This window comes from Pelodiscus sinensis, chromosome 9, assembly GCF_049634645.1.
Source record: "Pelodiscus sinensis isolate JC-2024 chromosome 9, ASM4963464v1, whole genome shotgun sequence".
Lineage (NCBI taxonomy): Eukaryota > Metazoa > Chordata > Testudines > Trionychidae > Pelodiscus > Pelodiscus sinensis.
The window spans coordinates 55125844-55142652 of record NC_134719.1 but is presented as its reverse complement, the minus strand read 5'-3'; the positions used below and the strand labels follow the sequence as shown (position 1 = coordinate 55142652).

At 42.8% G+C, this 16809-nt stretch overlaps 1 protein-coding gene across 3 annotated transcripts in view; it reads left to right on the top strand.

Moving 5' to 3' along the window:
- Positions 1-16809, top strand: part of HMCN1 (hemicentin 1) — a 360405-nt gene that overhangs the window by 288588 nt on the left and 55008 nt on the right. For all 3 annotated transcript variants that reach the window (XR_012906027.1, XM_075936754.1, XM_075936755.1), the window contains exons 70-74: positions 3066-3147; positions 8063-8199; positions 12538-12679; positions 14968-15112; positions 15986-16113. Coding sequence is in view for 2 of the 3 variants with exons in the window: in XM_075936754.1 (XP_075792869.1) it covers positions 3066-3147; positions 8063-8199; positions 12538-12679; positions 14968-15112; positions 15986-16113 (634 nt within the window). In the remaining variant the exon portion in view is untranslated. The remainder of the gene's footprint in view (positions 1-3065; positions 3148-8062; positions 8200-12537; positions 12680-14967; positions 15113-15985; positions 16114-16809) is intronic.

Genomic DNA, 16809 nt, shown 5'->3' with positions numbered 1-16809 from the left:
GCACAGCTCAATTGTGCTTCCACTGTCATGTCTCAGTATACCATAGAATCATAGAACTAGAAGAGACCTCAGGAGGTCATCTAGTCCAGCCCCCTGCCTTAAGCAGGACCAATCCCAACTAAATCAACCCAGCCAGGGCTTTGTCAAGCCAAGACTTAAAAACCTCTAGGGATGGAGATTCCACCACCTCCCTAGGTAACCCATTCCAGTGCTTCACCACCCTCTTGGTGAAATAGTTTTTCCTAATATCTAACCTAGACCTCCCTCAATGTAACTTGAGACCATTACTTCTTGTTCTGCCATCCATCACTACTGAGAGCAGCCTCTCTCCATCCTCTTTGGAACCACCCTTCAGGAAGTTGAAGACTGCTATCAATTCCTCCCCCTCCCTTCACTCTTCTCTTCTGCAGACTAAATGAGCCCAAATCCCTCAGCCTCTCCTTGTAGGTCATGTGCTCTAGCCCCCTAAATCATTTTGGTTGCCCTCCGCTGGACCCTTTACAATGCGTCAACATCCTTTCTATTGTGAGGGGCCCAGAACTGGATGCAATACCACAGATGTGGCCTCACCAGTGCCGAATAAAGGTGAATAATCACTTCTCTAGATCGGCTGGCAATGCTCCTAATGTACCCTAATATTCCATTTGCCTTCTTTGCTACAAGGGCACACTGTTGACTTATATCCAGCTTCTCATCAACTGTAATCCCCAGGTCCTTTTCTGCCAAACTGCTACTTAGCCATTCAGTCCCCACCCTGTAACAATGCTTGGGATTCTTTCGTCCCAAGTACAGGACTCTACGCTTGTCCTTGTTGAACCTCATCAGATTTCCTTTGGCCCAATCCTCTAATCTGTCTAGGTCACTCTGGACCCTATCTCTATCGTCCAACGTATCTACCTCTCCCCCTAGCTTAGTGTTATCCGCAGACTTGCTGAAGGTGCAATCCATCCCCACATCCAGGTCATTAATAAAGATGTTGAACAAAACTGGCCCTAGAACTGATCCTTGAGGCACTCTGCTAGAAACCGACTGCCAACCTGACATTAAGCTGTTGATCACTACCTGTTGAGTCTGACAATCTAGCCAGCTTTCTATCCATCTTACAGTCCATTTATCCAATCAATACTTTCTTAATTTGCTGGCAAGAATATTGTGGGAGACCGTATCAAAAGCTTTGCTAAAATCAAGGTATATCACATCTACTGACTTTCCCATATCCACAGAGCCAGTTACCTCATCATAGAAGCTAATCAGATTGGTCAAGCATGACTTGGTACCCTGGGTACTCTGTTATTTATGCTTGTATTAGCTTGATGAGAGCTAGCATGTGCACACAAACAGTGAATTAACACCCCTCATCTGTAGTGTAGACATAGCTATACTCTTTAAACTATAACCCAGCATAATGCTGAGAGGTGCTGTACAATCCCACGTGAAGCCAAGGTGCAGACAATTTGTGGCCATTAATGAACCTGCAACACTTCTCAGCAGAATAGAAGAATTAGTGAGCTTGACTGGCCAAATCCTAAACTGGTTAATGATGTTCTGCCTATGTAGAATTCCCCCTGCAGTTGCAGTTGGACACGATATTTTTCACTTTCTGCCTCAGTGTTTTGAACCCTGATCCGGCTGCAAGTGCACTGATACTATAGTTGGGACGGTGGATTGGCACTTCCCTCTCCTTGCCTCAGCTACTCTCTAATGCTTCCCAGAATCCTTTGATTTGAGGTTAGTGGAGCTTCCGGAGACTGCAGGGCAGATAGCACAGAGGACTCTGTTGTGTATCCTCCCCTTCGGTTTTAATTTCAATATCTACCCTGCTGCTTCTCTGTTTTTCTGTTTTTTCCCTTCCCTTTAGGCTCTTCTGTCTATTTTTCTGTTTTTTCTTCTGTTGTCTGTGATTCCCCTCCCCCCGCTTTGTTTTGCACACGCATAGACCACTGAGGCAAGCTCACCAGGATTTACAACCATTTGTATAGGAACTAGGAGCGGAAATGGTCTGAGAAACTAATAAAAACCATACAAGAAAAATTTCAAATCAGCTCAGACAGTTAATAATGACAATAAAAAAAGCTCCAAGAAAACTTCAACTAAACGTACATTCGCTATGAGGACAGCTAGACTTCAACTTTGTAGTTCAACATGGAGGGTTACAGGAGAAGATAGACAAATAAAGACAGACCTAGACTAATTTTTTTTTGTTGCTCATGATAAACACCTTCCACCCCCGAGACTTTACATGGAACAAATTATGAGGACCTGAAGGTCTAAAGAAGTTAATAAATATTTAAGAACTCAAAAAATTCTTGGGGGCAGGAGAATGCATTTAACAAGACTAATTACATAAAGGCCAGAGTTTCAAAGGGGTAGCCATGTTAGTCTGCAACTTAAAAGCAGCGAGTAGTTCTGTGGCACCTTAGAGACTAACAAAATACATATAGTATCATGACCTTTTGTGGTCAAAGCCCACTTCTTCTGATGAGATGATATGAGACGAGACATAATTGCATGGCTGTGTTGTGCAGGAGAAGAGAGAGGGGAGAGCCAAAGACCTTGCAGACAAAGGGACCTGTGTGCTCCCTATGCTCTGGAGAACATAGGCACTTATTTGTGCCAACTTCTTTCAAGCACCTGGATGCCAAGAAGGATTTGGGGAGGAGGCAGAGTCCCATTTCTTCCATCTCATACTAGCCTGCAAGATGGGATGATGCATTCAGAGAGCAGTCTATTCCATCCTAATAGATTGTTCATCGCAAAGAGTACAACAGAAGAGATTGTGTCTGCTTGAGTCACATTAGCCCTGGTGCTATTTTTCTGTGATGCTACAGCTGCAAATCACCTTGCCATGGACACAATTTACCCAATATAAAATAGATAACGCTTTCAGATATCGCTGGCTGCATGCTGTCTCCCAGGAATTGCTTGGGTTTTTATATCTTTGTGTTGTGTCTTTTAATCACTAGCTGCTAAGCAAAGACAACTGCCATCATCACTTCTACTTTTGGTGTTATAATTTGTATTTGTTATTCTGAAGCTTCTACTAAAGTTATCTGAGTGTACCATAGGTAGAAGACACAGGAAGATATACTTGTATGGCATCTAATCCTGCAGGAGATGATGATAAAGAATATCTAGTAAGAGTGCATGGTAAGTTTGATTTGAAAATGATCAAAACATTCATTAATACTATAAGCCTAATAGTGCACTGTCTACTGCTTTTAAAAACTAGAAAAAGTTATCCAGTGAATAATGCCTGAAAAAGAAAAGAAAAAACCCTTTGAATACTGTTTTCAGTGATCTAACGTGGTTTTGGACTGCATCCATCATATCCATTCTAGAACAGAAGAGCCAAGGTCTGGGTCCTAAGTAAGGACATCTGTAATGAAGCAGATCTTTTTTAGAGGAAGTGGAGATGGAAGTACAACTTACGGTTATTTAGATGTTAATTCTTACCTTTTATAAATTAAGTACACTTAAATTATAAAAGTAAAAGGATAAAAAAATGAAAGAAAACATTTGTGATTACAAATTTAGAAGATAAATGTAATAGCAATTATTCAATATACTTATTCTTTTATAAGGCATTTGACTTGGTATTGCATAATATTTTGATTAGAAGACTAAAATGATACAAAATCAAAATAGCACATTAAGTGAATTGAGAACTGTCTAGTTGACAAATGTCAAAACTGGTTATAAATAAGGAATCATTGAGTGGATGTGTTTCTAGTGTGGCTAATTGAACATTGAACATTTTTAACAATGACCTGGAAGAAAACAGAAAATCATCATTAATCTAGTTTGCAGGTGATATAAAAATTAGAAAATGGTAAATAATGAAGAGGACAGGTCAGTGCTAGAGAGTAAATTGGATTGTTTGGTAAGCTGGGTGCAAGAAAACAGTATGGCTTTGTCTACACTGTGAGTTTTTGTAGCAGAAAATATGCTAATGAAAGACTCATTACATAAGTTGTGACATCATTAGCATATTTTCTGTCATTTCTTTTTGCGCAAGGGGTTTTTGCTCAAAAAGAAGCAGTGCAGCCATTTTGCGCAAGATCCTTATGCCTCTCCTGGGTAGAAAATATGCTAATGGTGTCGCAACTTATGCTAATGAGTCCCTCATTAGCATATTTTGTGCCACAAAAGCTTGCCGCATAGACAAAGCCTATGTGTTTTAGTACAGTGACATGTAAAGCCACCTATGTAGGAAGAAAGACTGCAGATCATAATTTCAGAATGGGGGGATTCTGTCTTTGGAAAAGACTTGGAGGGGTCCTGCTGGATAATTAGCTGAATATGAGCTTCCAATCTTTGACACTTTGGCAAAAGGTGAATCTTGAATAGGAGTAAAAAGTTTATATCTGGTTATATATGTTAAAAGGTTATATCTGGTTTTTCCACTGTTAGGACCACTCCTGGAATAATATGTTCAGTTCTGGAGTTCATACTTCAAGAGGCATTATAGAAAAATTGGAGAGGCTTCAGAAGAGAGCTAGGAGAATGATTAAAGGACTGGAAAATCTGTCTTATTGCAAAAGTCTCAAGGACTCAATCCATTTAGCTTCTTCCCTTTTGGCCTTGCAACCTATAAATTTATATATGGAGTATCAGGAAAACAGAAGTGACAATGCACCTTCTGAGAAGGATATTAAATCAAATACAGATATTTAAAGTTTGTATACAATATAGCCATTCAGAACATGAGACAATTATGATGGAACATTGCAAACATAATTATTTAAAATAAAATACAATTAATTATAATGGAAATCAGAATAACAAAGAAAGTTGGAGGAATTTGCCCTTGGCTTTTTTCAGTAAGACTGAGAAGCAATAATGAGCACAGGCTATATGTCTATATATAGCTACACACATTACAATATAGAGTTCAGATGATGATAGATATAAAAAATGGCATTTCTGTCAGTAAGTCAGTTCCTCTAGATCTTGTCAATCTAGTCTCTGAAGATTAAGACAATGGAAAGTAATTTCCTGTCTCCTCTAGGAGAAAACATAGTATCAAATTACTACTTGGCAGCAGAAGTAAGATAATTCGAACTAACGGATCCAGACTAAAAAACTAGTTCGAATTAGCGTTTTGCTAATTCGAACTAGCATGTCCACATTAAGTGGACCCTGAACCGGGTTAAGGATGGCCGGAAGCAGTGCCGGCAAGGCATCAGAGGAGGACTTAGAGCATGGAGATGCTGTCTCAGGCTAGCCGAGGGCTGTGCTTGAAGGGACCCGACCCCCACCCTGGACAGACAGTTCTCAGGGGTGCCCTGCTTGCAAAGCAGCCCTGGCTTGGATTGCCCGGACTACCCACACTGGGCACATCACACCACTCGGCCATCAGCCCGGCTGCACTTGCCTGGTCCCGGGAAGAGGGGGAGGGCTGGGGGGCATTGGGTGGGTGGCTCGATCCGTGCCAGGTGCAGGGTCTGCTGGCTGGGTGCTGGCAGGCTTGCACCTGGCACAGGCACCGTAGCCAGCCCGTGCCCCTTTAAGGGCAGGCCTAGGATGCCTCAGCCCCCCTTGAGATGGGGGGGGGGGTGTCTCGGCTTCTAAACCCCCCAGCCTGTTGCTGAGGCTGCTTCCTCCATGCTCCCAGACCAAAACTAACTAACTCTCCTTCAGCCCTGCCCCCCAGCCAGGGCAGCATTCCACCTTCCTTTGTTTCTCTCCTTGGGGGGTAGCTGGTCGGGCAGGTTGAGAGACCCCTTTGCATAATGACTCATCCCTTGTCCTTCTGGGCTGTGGTACCGGTGGCAGCCAGTGGGGGTTACCACAGACCCATAGAAACCAGCAAGTTCCCCCCCACTACGTCACACAGGGAAAACATTATCCCAAGAGCTTGGTGTGGGCTCGTCAGCACTAGTACCCCACTCTCTTGGTGGTATCAGTACAACCGCCAATTCCACTTACTCTGCTCCTGGACCTCATCATGTAGGACTATGGGCATCTGTCACCTAGACCTCTATTCCCTTCACCTCACAGTGTGGCGGCTTCATGGCTAAATCCATCTGAGCTGGCCTGCACAGAGCAAGTTCAACAGGCCCTCCCTCATAGCAGGAAGCCTTCTCTCAGGCTCACTTACTCTGCCAAGTGGAAGTAGATTTTGTGTTGGTGCTTGCAGCATAGTTTGGATCCTTTATCTGCCTCTGTTCCTCAGGTGCTGGAGTACCTAGTGTCCTTGAAGCAACAAGGCTTAGTGACTTCATTACTTAGGATGTAGCTGGTGGCTGTCTCAGCTTTACACCTGGGAGAGGCTGGCCACTTTGTAGTCTCAAGCCCAATTGGATGCTTCCTCAAGGGTATGGACAGATGTCACCCACTGGCTCAGTGCCCTGTTCTTGCCTGGGACCTTAATCTGGTCCTCTCAGAACTTATGGGTCCTCCCTCTGGCCATGTGTTCCCTGCTTTACCTTTTGTGGCAGGTTGTGATTACCTGTGCTCACTTTTCTGGTTGCAATTACCTGTGCTCAGCAGGTATCGGACCTTAACGCCCTGATGTTGGAACCCCCAAATACTGTTTTCCACAAAGACAAGGTTCAGCTTTGCTCTGCCTGACCTTTCATCCAGAAGTAGTCTCCAGTTTCCACACTGGTCAAGACAATTTTCTTCCCGTGTTCTACTCTAAGCCTCACTAGAATTCATGAGAACCAAGACTGTACCCCTTGATTTGAGGCATACACTCGCTTTCTACATTGACCGAACCCAGGGCCGGCTCGAGCCATTCCTGCGCCCCAGGCAACGGGCGCGCGATGCATGTGCGGCCTGCTCCCAGCACGCTGCGCACCTTACAGCTGCAATCGGGTGCACGGCGCCTGACTGCAGCTCTTAAGAGGAGCCACGTGACCCCCGGCCCTGGGTGCGTGGCACCTGATGGCAGTTCTAAGGGGCGCTGCGCGGCCCCAGGCCCCGGGTGCATGGTGCCCTTAGGGGATGCGATGCCTGATGACAGCTCTAAGAGGCGCTGTGCTGCCCCAGGTGCATGGCACCCCTTACAGCTGCCATCAGGCGCCCCCCATAGGTTGGTGCCCCGGGCAGCTGCCTGGCTAGCCCCCCCCCCCTTAATCTGGCCCTGACCGAACCAAGCCCTTTCACAAGTCCTCACAACTATTTGTGGTGGTGACAGATCATGTGAAGGGATTACCTGTCTCCTCACAGTGCATATCTTCTTAGATCACAACATGTATCCAGGTTTGTTATTATCTGTGTAGGGTCTCCCCACCACCTCTCACAGTGCACTCTACACAAGTGCAAGCTCCTTTGGAGTCTTTCCTGACTCATGGACTCTTCAGGAAATCTGCAGAGCCACAATTTAATCCTTGGTGCATACCTTCTTGTTGCACTGTGCAATCATGCAATAGTGAAGATAAGGACATGGTCTTTGGCTCCGTGGTCCTTGAGTCAGACACACTCTGACTCCTCATTCCTGGGTAAGACTTGTGAATCACCTCAATTGGAATATGTATGAGCAAGCACTTGAAGAAAAGAAAACAGTTACCTTACTCCTCGTACAATGAGGGGTACAGGAGTCGGATTAAGAAGTCCTCCAGCTTGACAGTATTTCAATGTTATTTCAAAATAACGGCCTGCTGTGTAGACGTGGACTGTTATTTCAAAATAATGTTGCTGTGTAGACGTACCCTGTCGCAGTAGCTGGCAAGAAAGAACTGAGAGGTTGTTGGGTTGACAGGGTCAAATATAGGGCGTCACTCCAGTGGGCTCCACACTGACTAGCGGGTAGCAGCTAAGGTAAAAACTTTCTGGCAGCTGTGTACATGGTGCGTGCACGCCTCAATTGGAACAGATACAAGCAACAGACACATCTAGAAGAACACAGTTACAAAGGTTTTTAGCAAATCAAGGTTTTGCTTACCCGGTGAATGACAGGTCATATCTGAATCTGTCAATATAGAGGGTTATGAAGCTTGAGGTATCCTAACCTCATTTGGCTAACTGCTGGTTTCATTATACTGCAGTTCTATCCAGAGAAAGGTTGTAATTAAAGTTCATATTTCTCATGCTTTTCTTATTCTTTATTTGTTAACAGTTCCCCCTAACATTGCTGGAACCAGTGGGCCTCAGGATCTCACTGTGCTGCAGAACAGACAAGTTATATTGGAGTGCAAGTCAGATGCAGTGCCTCCTCCTACAATCACATGGCTTAAAGATGGAGAACTTTTACAGGTACATTTGCTATGTTATTTTCATAAATCTGTCACTTCTTTGCATTCTGCACAAAGTGCATGAACTTTTAGTCCTGACTTTGATCACTTGCTTCTTTAGCACAGTTGAGTTGTGGTCCCTTGAGTTCAAGAGAAGGTTAAGTAGCCCTGGCCCAGATACAACTTGACTTAAGCAAGTAATAGATGAAGATAGTGACCACATGGACTGGCCATCCCGCTGTTATTTGTTCTCTCTTCCTTTAGGGGGATCCCTTGCTCCTCCTGGATCCTTTGAGCAATCCTAGAAGCCTTTGGTAAACTCCTGAATGGCTTCCAAGGAAAGGTAGCTGAGAAAGACTATACATTTAACTTTGGGTATATTATGAATCCTCATATTCTAGTAACATTTAGAAATGAAAGACATTTCTTTAAATTGAAAAGAAATGACCAAACAGGTAGTGTACACTAGTCTCTGCTAAGCACCATAATTTTGTACCAAATACACCTATTAACTCAGAGTTTAATGCAGTGGCAGTGAGGTGTCACATCCTTATTGGTTAAATCAAAGGAACCCCACTTAGATCTTCAGTCACATTGTCCTTTCTCAGTGAACTATTTGGCCTTACCTAAAGTCATGTTGGGTTTCTTGGAGATTGTGCTGAGCAGCCTCATATTTTTGCTTTATTTTGGGCCTTTAATTGATAAATCCTGATGAACCATCAGTTTGTTACTTTCCCTTGACTTTGGTCCTTTTCAAGACTTCATCCATGACCTCTTGGTTCACTGTGAGCCATTAATGAGGAGCAGAGACATTCTTTGTGAATTTCTCAAGTCTCCACGTGATGTCATTGAATGATATTTCTACATTAAGTTTGAGTTAGATCAAAAAACTGGACTAGTTAGCCATGCCAGTACAGACATAAGTGTTTCCATTGGCAAAGACATGACTGCACCAAAAAAAGGTTCCAGTACATGTAGGCTGATGCCAGTTCCAGCTTCACTTTTCCAGTTCCAATAAAAGGAAGAAATATTTGGAAAGAAAGGCTGCTCATAGGATTCACGGCATGTCCCACGTTCCTCAATGGGTGCAAGGTTTCTCTTACTCTCTTTAGAGAACAATAAATTCATGTCCATAAGAGTCTGACCTAAAGTAAATTTAAAGCACAAAATAGTATTAATCATTAATATTGGATACTAAATGAATACAGGCTTATCAGGCTTATGCCTTTGAGAAAGTGACAGGAAGGGCACTACTTCAACACTAGCTCCTGCAGTCACTGTATCAAAGATAAAAATAATTCCGTTGGGTGCCTTTTCCTTGTCGTATATGGTCGATGAATTAGGTCACCTGGTATTATTTCTGCTTCTTACCTGTATGACAAGCTTTATAATCAGGAGGCTGGAAAGTGATTGGAAGAAGGTAGCATGCTTATTTCTGACACGAATCTTCCTGGAAAACATATTTGCACAAGTATTTGAGGCGTTTGTTTTCTGTGAATATCTTTGTTTAAAATAAAATCACATATACAAGGTTTTGCAGGAAACAAAAATGAAGGAATATTGTGACTCTCATTGCAAGAGGATCAGTTATTCACATGAACATTTGGGAATTATTTTCAGGCTCTTTACCAGCCCTATGATGATCCTGGGAATTGAGCCCTTCATGTTAGAATTGAAGCATATTAGTTGGGCAGGATGGTGATGCTTCCACTAGCCTGCCTGTATTTTATGGGTCAGTAGAGGACTTCAATCTGCAAAATGATTTAGCACTTCTCAGTAGCACAACATTCACACAGTTCTAATTAAAAAACCAGGCAATCCAAACAAAGCCGTGGAAAGATTTTGCTGTATGAGTTGATTTTCCTTTGTCCACCACTACTCTTTCCATCGTTGAACGTAGATATGTCAACATATCTCCCTCACATATCTGAGGCAGGATTAACTTTTTCTTTTTTTGATCTTGGAAGTCTCATTGGAGACAGACCACTTTTTTCTAATAAGGAAAATCAGATGTTCTAGTTGTGCACATGATTAATCAAATGGTTTCCTGACCTCAAGGGAACACAGTAATCCACTAGTACTAAAGAGGCATAGAGGAAGATACGCCTGTGAGTGGAAAGAGGGTTTCCTCAATGTTGAGTAATCCTCCTTTGCCTTGGGAAAAGTGGACAGTTTCACAACAAAGAGAAGGAAGTTTTTTGGGAAATGCCAATTTTTGGATGGTACTGCTTCTGCATTATTTTAATGGAAAATCATCTTTGTTTTCAGATATACCCTCTTAGGTGCTTTTCAATGCAGTACCAAACAGACAGGGATCCATTCCACATTTGGCATCCTTTGTGAGGCAGTCTCAATGGGGAAGCTAATCTGTTGCGTAATGGAAATGATTCCTTTATGTCCAGTCTGTGGCACATTGAAAGAGCAGGGTGTGAAAGCTTTTATTTCTTCTTCCAGTGATGTGCCTGGATGTGGATAAAGAATGCACTCCAGTTAGTTGCATGCTATCAAACTGCCATCTTACATAAAACCTCTCTCATTCTTTCTTTCTCTCTCTCTCTCACTCCATAGGGTGCGTCTAGACTGGCAAGATTTTGCGCAAAAGCGGCCACTTTTGCGCAAAAACTTGCCAGCAGTCTACACTGGCTGCTTGAATTTGCGCAAGGGCACTGACTTTGTAATGTACAAAATCAGTGCTTCTCGCGCAAATACTTTCACGCTCCCGCTCGGGAAAACACCCTCTTGCGCAAGAATACTTGCTCAATAGGGCGAGTGCAGACAGGAAAGAACTGTTTTGAGCAAAAAAGCCCCAATGGCTAAAATGGTGATCGGGGCTTTCTTGCGCAAAATCGCGTCGAGAGTGGCCACGGATGCTTTTGCGCAAAAAGCAAATCTTTTGTGCAAAGGCACTTGCCAATCTAGACACGCTTTTGCGGAAATACTTTTAACGGAAAAACTTTTCCGTTAAAAGTATTTCCGGAAAATCATTCCAGTCTAGACGCAGCCCTTATATATATATATATATATATATATATTATCCAATTAGCCCGTCATAAAACAGGATTTTCAGGTCTCTTCTACCTCGGTCTTCTCTCCTGAGCCTCAGGTCTCTCGCTCCGTGTATCTCTATCTCTCTCAGCTTTCTTCCGTCTCCTGCCGGGCCTCCACGGGGGAGGAGGGGCTGGGTGGTGACGTACACGGCCGGGGCGGGGCCATGTACATCACTGCCCCCCCTTCTCCTGCCCCGTGGCAGCCTGGCTGAGTGGTGCAGCACTCAGTGCCACGGCAGGAGGGGAAGGGGGGCGGTGATGTACACGGCTATACCCCCTGTCCGTGTACGTCAATGCCCTGCTCTCCAGTGGAGCACCACGGCGGGAGGGGAGGGGGGCGGGGCGCTAATTTACATGGACAGAGGGCATGGCCATGTACGTCAGCATTACAGACTCAAAGACACTGGGCTACTATATATATATATAAATGTATGTTTTGGTCACAAATTGTAATCTTTTTTTCAAGCAAAACTCCTGAGTAATAAATTGATAATTGAATCTATACATTGTAGTTAATATTTTAAAATGTAAAATAAATTTTCTGAGTTGTAACTGAGCCTTATTTGTTGTTGTAGTTCTTTCAGTCCTGGGATATTAGAGAGACAAAGAATGTGTCTAGACTACAGTTTTTTCAAAAAAAAGTGGACTTTTTTCGAAAAAACTTCTCCTGTGTCTAGACTGCTGCCACATTCTTTTGAAATTAAATTGAAAAAATGTGGCAGTTTTTTCGACCGCAGTAAAACTCATTATACGAGGAAGAACACCTCTTTTTGAATGTGCTTTTTTAAAAAAAAGGCATTCTTAAAGGCAAACAGGGCTTTTTTGAAAGAGAGCATCCAAACTGCCTGGGTGCTCTCTTTTGAAAAAGCGGCTCACTTTTTCGAAAGAAGTGGTTGCACTCTAGACGCTCTCTTTCAAAAGAGACTTTTTCAAAAGATTCTTTTGAAAAAGCCTCTTTCTAAAGAGGCTAGTAGCCTAAATGTACCCATAGTGAGACAATATCTTTTTATTGGACCAACTTTTGTTGGTGAGACAGACATGTTTTTTAGCTACACAGAACTCTTCTTCAGATCTTGGAAACTGTTCCAAAGCTTATCTTTCCCATCAACAGAAGTTCAGTAAAAGATAGTACCTCATTCATATTGTTTCGCTCATTTATCCTTATAACTTCCCCAATTTGAATGAAGTTAAGGCAGTGATGGATTTCACCCATTATGTTCTTATGGTCATGACTCCTTTTACTTTGCAACACGAATTTTCTGTACAATGGAAAACCATGTTAAAATTAGTTCTACTTGTTGAACTTTCCATAGGCAACTCCTCGAGTTCGCATCCTATCCAGTGGCCGATATCTGCAGATCAATAATGCTGACCTAGGTGATACAGCAAGCTATACCTGTGTGGCAAGTAACATAGCAGGAAAAACTACCAGAGAGTTTGTGCTGACTGTAAATGGTAAAGACAATGGATTAATTCTAAATTATTGTAATCTTTGCAAAATATTTCTGAGAATTGGAAAAGATGGAATATGTTTAGTAATAATTATGTTAATATATCACACCAAAAATTATTTAAAGAATGTTTTAAGATTGTGCATGAAACTTTCATTTGGCTCCTTTTTCGTATTTGTGTTATACAAATCTCTAATTACATGATTGCATACCAGAATGTCTGATTCATTCAGTGCAAAGGACAGGCTATGCTCTGAGAATTCAACATGAGGCTGACATCTGTTATGGGAAATTTCAGCCCGAATGATTTATGTTTGACAAAACAATAAGCAATAAAAAATCAGGGCCAGGTCTTATACATGGAGAATGTTGGTTAACTTTAATTGCAGATGTAGCTACCTATATTGTGGAGAAATTAGTATTTCATTTGTCTTAAACAGATGAGGGAAATAGTTACAGGAGTGTGTGTTTGGGTAAAAAAATTGGTGTCTAAGTGTTCCAAAGTGGGTGTGTCATTTTTCCTTCTGAATAAGTACTAGGATTAGGTATACTGTCCTATTGGCAATACCATCTTTTAGGCACTGAATGCTTGTAGGCAATAAAGGTAGCATTATGGGGGTTCCTATGTAGGAAATTGGGGCTAGAAGTGATGCTGGGATTTCTGTTGCTTGGTTTATATCCACTGGCAGTTAGGGGGTGATCGTAGGTCTACAGGAAGGTGATTTTCATAGATGAGGCATTTGGTTTCCAGTGAGCAGGGTGTTGCCTCAGTTACTTCTACAGTGTATTTTTCTGGTTGATGCATGGAAAAAAATGAATGAACAGCTTTGAAGAAAGGCTGAGCATAGGACGTCCATGAACACACACACATTTCCCATTTGTGTTAACAAGGCCCAGGATAGGTTTGGCCCTTATTAAGACTGGGCCATACAACTAGCAAAAGGAGGGCTAAGCTCTAGTTTTATTGCTTCGTTTCAGAGTCAAAACCCTGAATTCAGTTCAAATGAACAGTTTGTGTGGAATAAAACATAGTCTGGGACAGACTCTTGATGTCTTACTTGATTTCCTGGTTTTTAAAAGGTTGGAAAATTTTTTAGAAATGTGGGTCTGGAATAAATGGCGGTTGTTAAATGGCAGTTACCAAGCTAATCGTACAGTCAATACAATTTGTATCAACTATACAATTAGTCAATAGGACCGCCCTGTAGAGCCACCCGTTCAGCGGCTCTGCATTTAAATTGCAGAGGCGCAGCAACCATGCGTGTTGGGAGCGCTCGGTCCCGGCTCACGTTGAGTCCAAGCAGCCCCTGTTCACAGCAGTCAGCCTGCGGGGCTCTTGCTACATTTCCAAGGCTGATGCACTACAGTGGGAACCAGCGCAAGCAGGGACTGCTTCAGTCCCCACTCGTGCAGTTTCCCCGCTACGCCTGTGCCTTTCTTGCCCCCCGTAGAGACAGCACTGGGGAGAGTCGGCTTTTAAGCCAATTCCTGCTCCCCCCCTTGCTGCCTCTATCGGGAGTGGGCGGGGGCACGGAAGTAACTAGTCGTGTCACTACTCAACTATCCGATAAGCTTAAGCTTATTAGATAATTAACTAGTTGCTTGCATCCGCTAGTCTGGAAGGGATCCCAAAGAGGTCACCTTTTCCATTCCCCTCTGCTGAAGCAGAATTAATTATCCCAAGACAATCCCTTGTGCCCTGTGCCAGTTCTAATGATCCAAGACCATTAGTAGGTGACACAGAAATGTACAGGTTGAACCGCTCTAGTCTGGCTGTCTCAGGACCGGACCAGTGCCAAACCAGAGAACTTGCTGAACCATGGGAAGTCAGTATTGTCTAGCAGTATTACCAACACTTTCATCCCTTGCTGGGCTCTTAGAAGACATGTAGGGGTAAATTGGAGCTAAATAACAGCACAGAACATTGAGAGCCAGGACTGGTGACTGTAAAAAATCTTTATAGGACCATGGGAAACTTGTCCATACCCAAGATAAGTGGACATCCAGCAAATTAAAATCATGACAGACCATGGGTGTTGCCTTACCGGAGAATACCAAGCTAGAAAGGTTCAACCTGTACTATGTTTTTGATTTGTGAATGATACATTTTTTTTAAATTTCCCATTGTCCCATAACAGCTTTCATGTTTTGTATGGAATGTAAAGAAGCTTGTTTGCACCCATATGGATGGCACAATTCCTTTCTCATAGCAGACATTACCATGGGTCTAACTTAAAACAGTTCAGAATGAAGCTCACTCTCCAATATCATGTGAAATTCTTTCTTATATAGTTGCTCCCACAATCAAAGCTGGTCTTCAGACTGTTGTTGTGCATATAAATACGTCTGCTGTTCTGGAGTGTGTTGCAGAAGGAGTACCAACCCCAAGAATTACATGGAGAAAGGACGGAGCTGTTTTTGCTGGAAACAATGCCAGGTAGTATCTCATGATAAGAATAAATGTGACTTGTAGTTAAATCTCTTGGGATTTTTATTTGTATTAGTTTTACATTCACAAAATCAGTATTAACGTTCATATTCATTCATCATTTTGATTTTCTCAGTTTAAATGAGTGATAATAAAAATCACCTAAATCACCTGTTTCACAACATGTACAAAGTTGATGTCTTTCCATTTGAAAGTCATTGTGGGAGTCAGATTTAATCATTTGTATAGGAGCAATGTAGCAGATGTGCTGAAAAACAGATTCAAGGTAATATGTTCAAAAAAGAAAAATGATATGAGGCCAAATTAAGACGCTATGGCTATGTCTAGACTGGCATGATTTTCCAGAAATGCTTTTAACGGAAAAGTTTTCCGTTAAAAGCATTTTTGGAAAAGAGCGTCTAGATTGGCAGGATGCTTTTCCACAAAAGTACTTTTTGCGGAAAAGCATCCATGGCCAATCTAGACGCGCTTTTCCGCAAAAAAGCCCCGATCGCCATTTTCGCGATCGGGGCTATTTTGCGGAAAACAAATCTGAGCTGTCTACACTGGCCCTTTTGTGCAAAACTTTTGTGCAAAAGGGACTTTTGCCCGAACGGGAGCAGCATAGTATTTCCGCAAAAAGCACTGATTTCTTACAGTAGGAAGTCAGTGCTTTCGTGGAAATTCAAGCGGCCAGTTTAGACAGCTGGCAAATTTTTCCAGAAAAGCGGCTGATTTTCCGGAAAAACTGGCCAGTCTATACACAGCCTATATGTTTTGTCTACCTTTGTACTCCCTGTTCTTCTGTTCCTTTTTCCCCACAACGGTTAGCCACAGTTCCCACCATAAAACATTAAATTGATTCCTATGACTTTGTTTTAGGTATTCAGTATTAGAGGATGGGTCCCTGTATATTCACACAGCACATGTGACTGACACTGGACGATATTTATGTATGGCAACCAATGTAGCTGGCACTGAACGCAAGAGAATTGATCTACAGGTCCATGGTAAATATTTCAAAATCTGGACATGTTGGCCAGATGGCCACTTATCATGGGTATGGCCAAGTTTCCCATGGTCCTGTAAAGTGTGTTTATAGCCACCTGTCATGGCTCTCAATGTTCTGTGTTGTTATTTAGTTCTAATTTACCCCTACATGTCTTGTTGGAATTCTTGAGTTTTGCTGAAGCTTGAAATCTGTCTTTATTAGTAATGGAGCGGAACAACAGACGAGCAACTCTGAGCCTGCTTGTCAAGTCCTCAGGCTTTAGGTTGATTGGATCTGGGTCACTAGTTCACTCCATTCTAGAGAAAGGGAAATTAAGATCCATGCCCAGATTGTAGATATCCCCCCAAATTTGGGATTATTTGGATCCAGAGTAAGGATGTTAAGGACTAGTCAACTATCTCATAAACAAATGCTTATCGGATAGTCAGTCAACTAGTCAACTAATGCTTATCAGATAGAGGCAGCAAAGTGGGGAAAGAAGGGGTACTTGAAAGTGGCAGCACCGCACAGCTGAGCCGGAGATCAGCCATGCGGGCGCAGCTGCTTTGAAACCCCAAGGCGTCGTTTCAAAGGGGTAATGACCCACAGCTAAGCCTGGGATCAAATGTGCAGTGGCTGTCCCCCCCCCCCCAGCTGATCCTGGGTTCTGGGGAAATGCTGCATGGAGCCCAGGACCAACTGGGGAGTCCCCCGC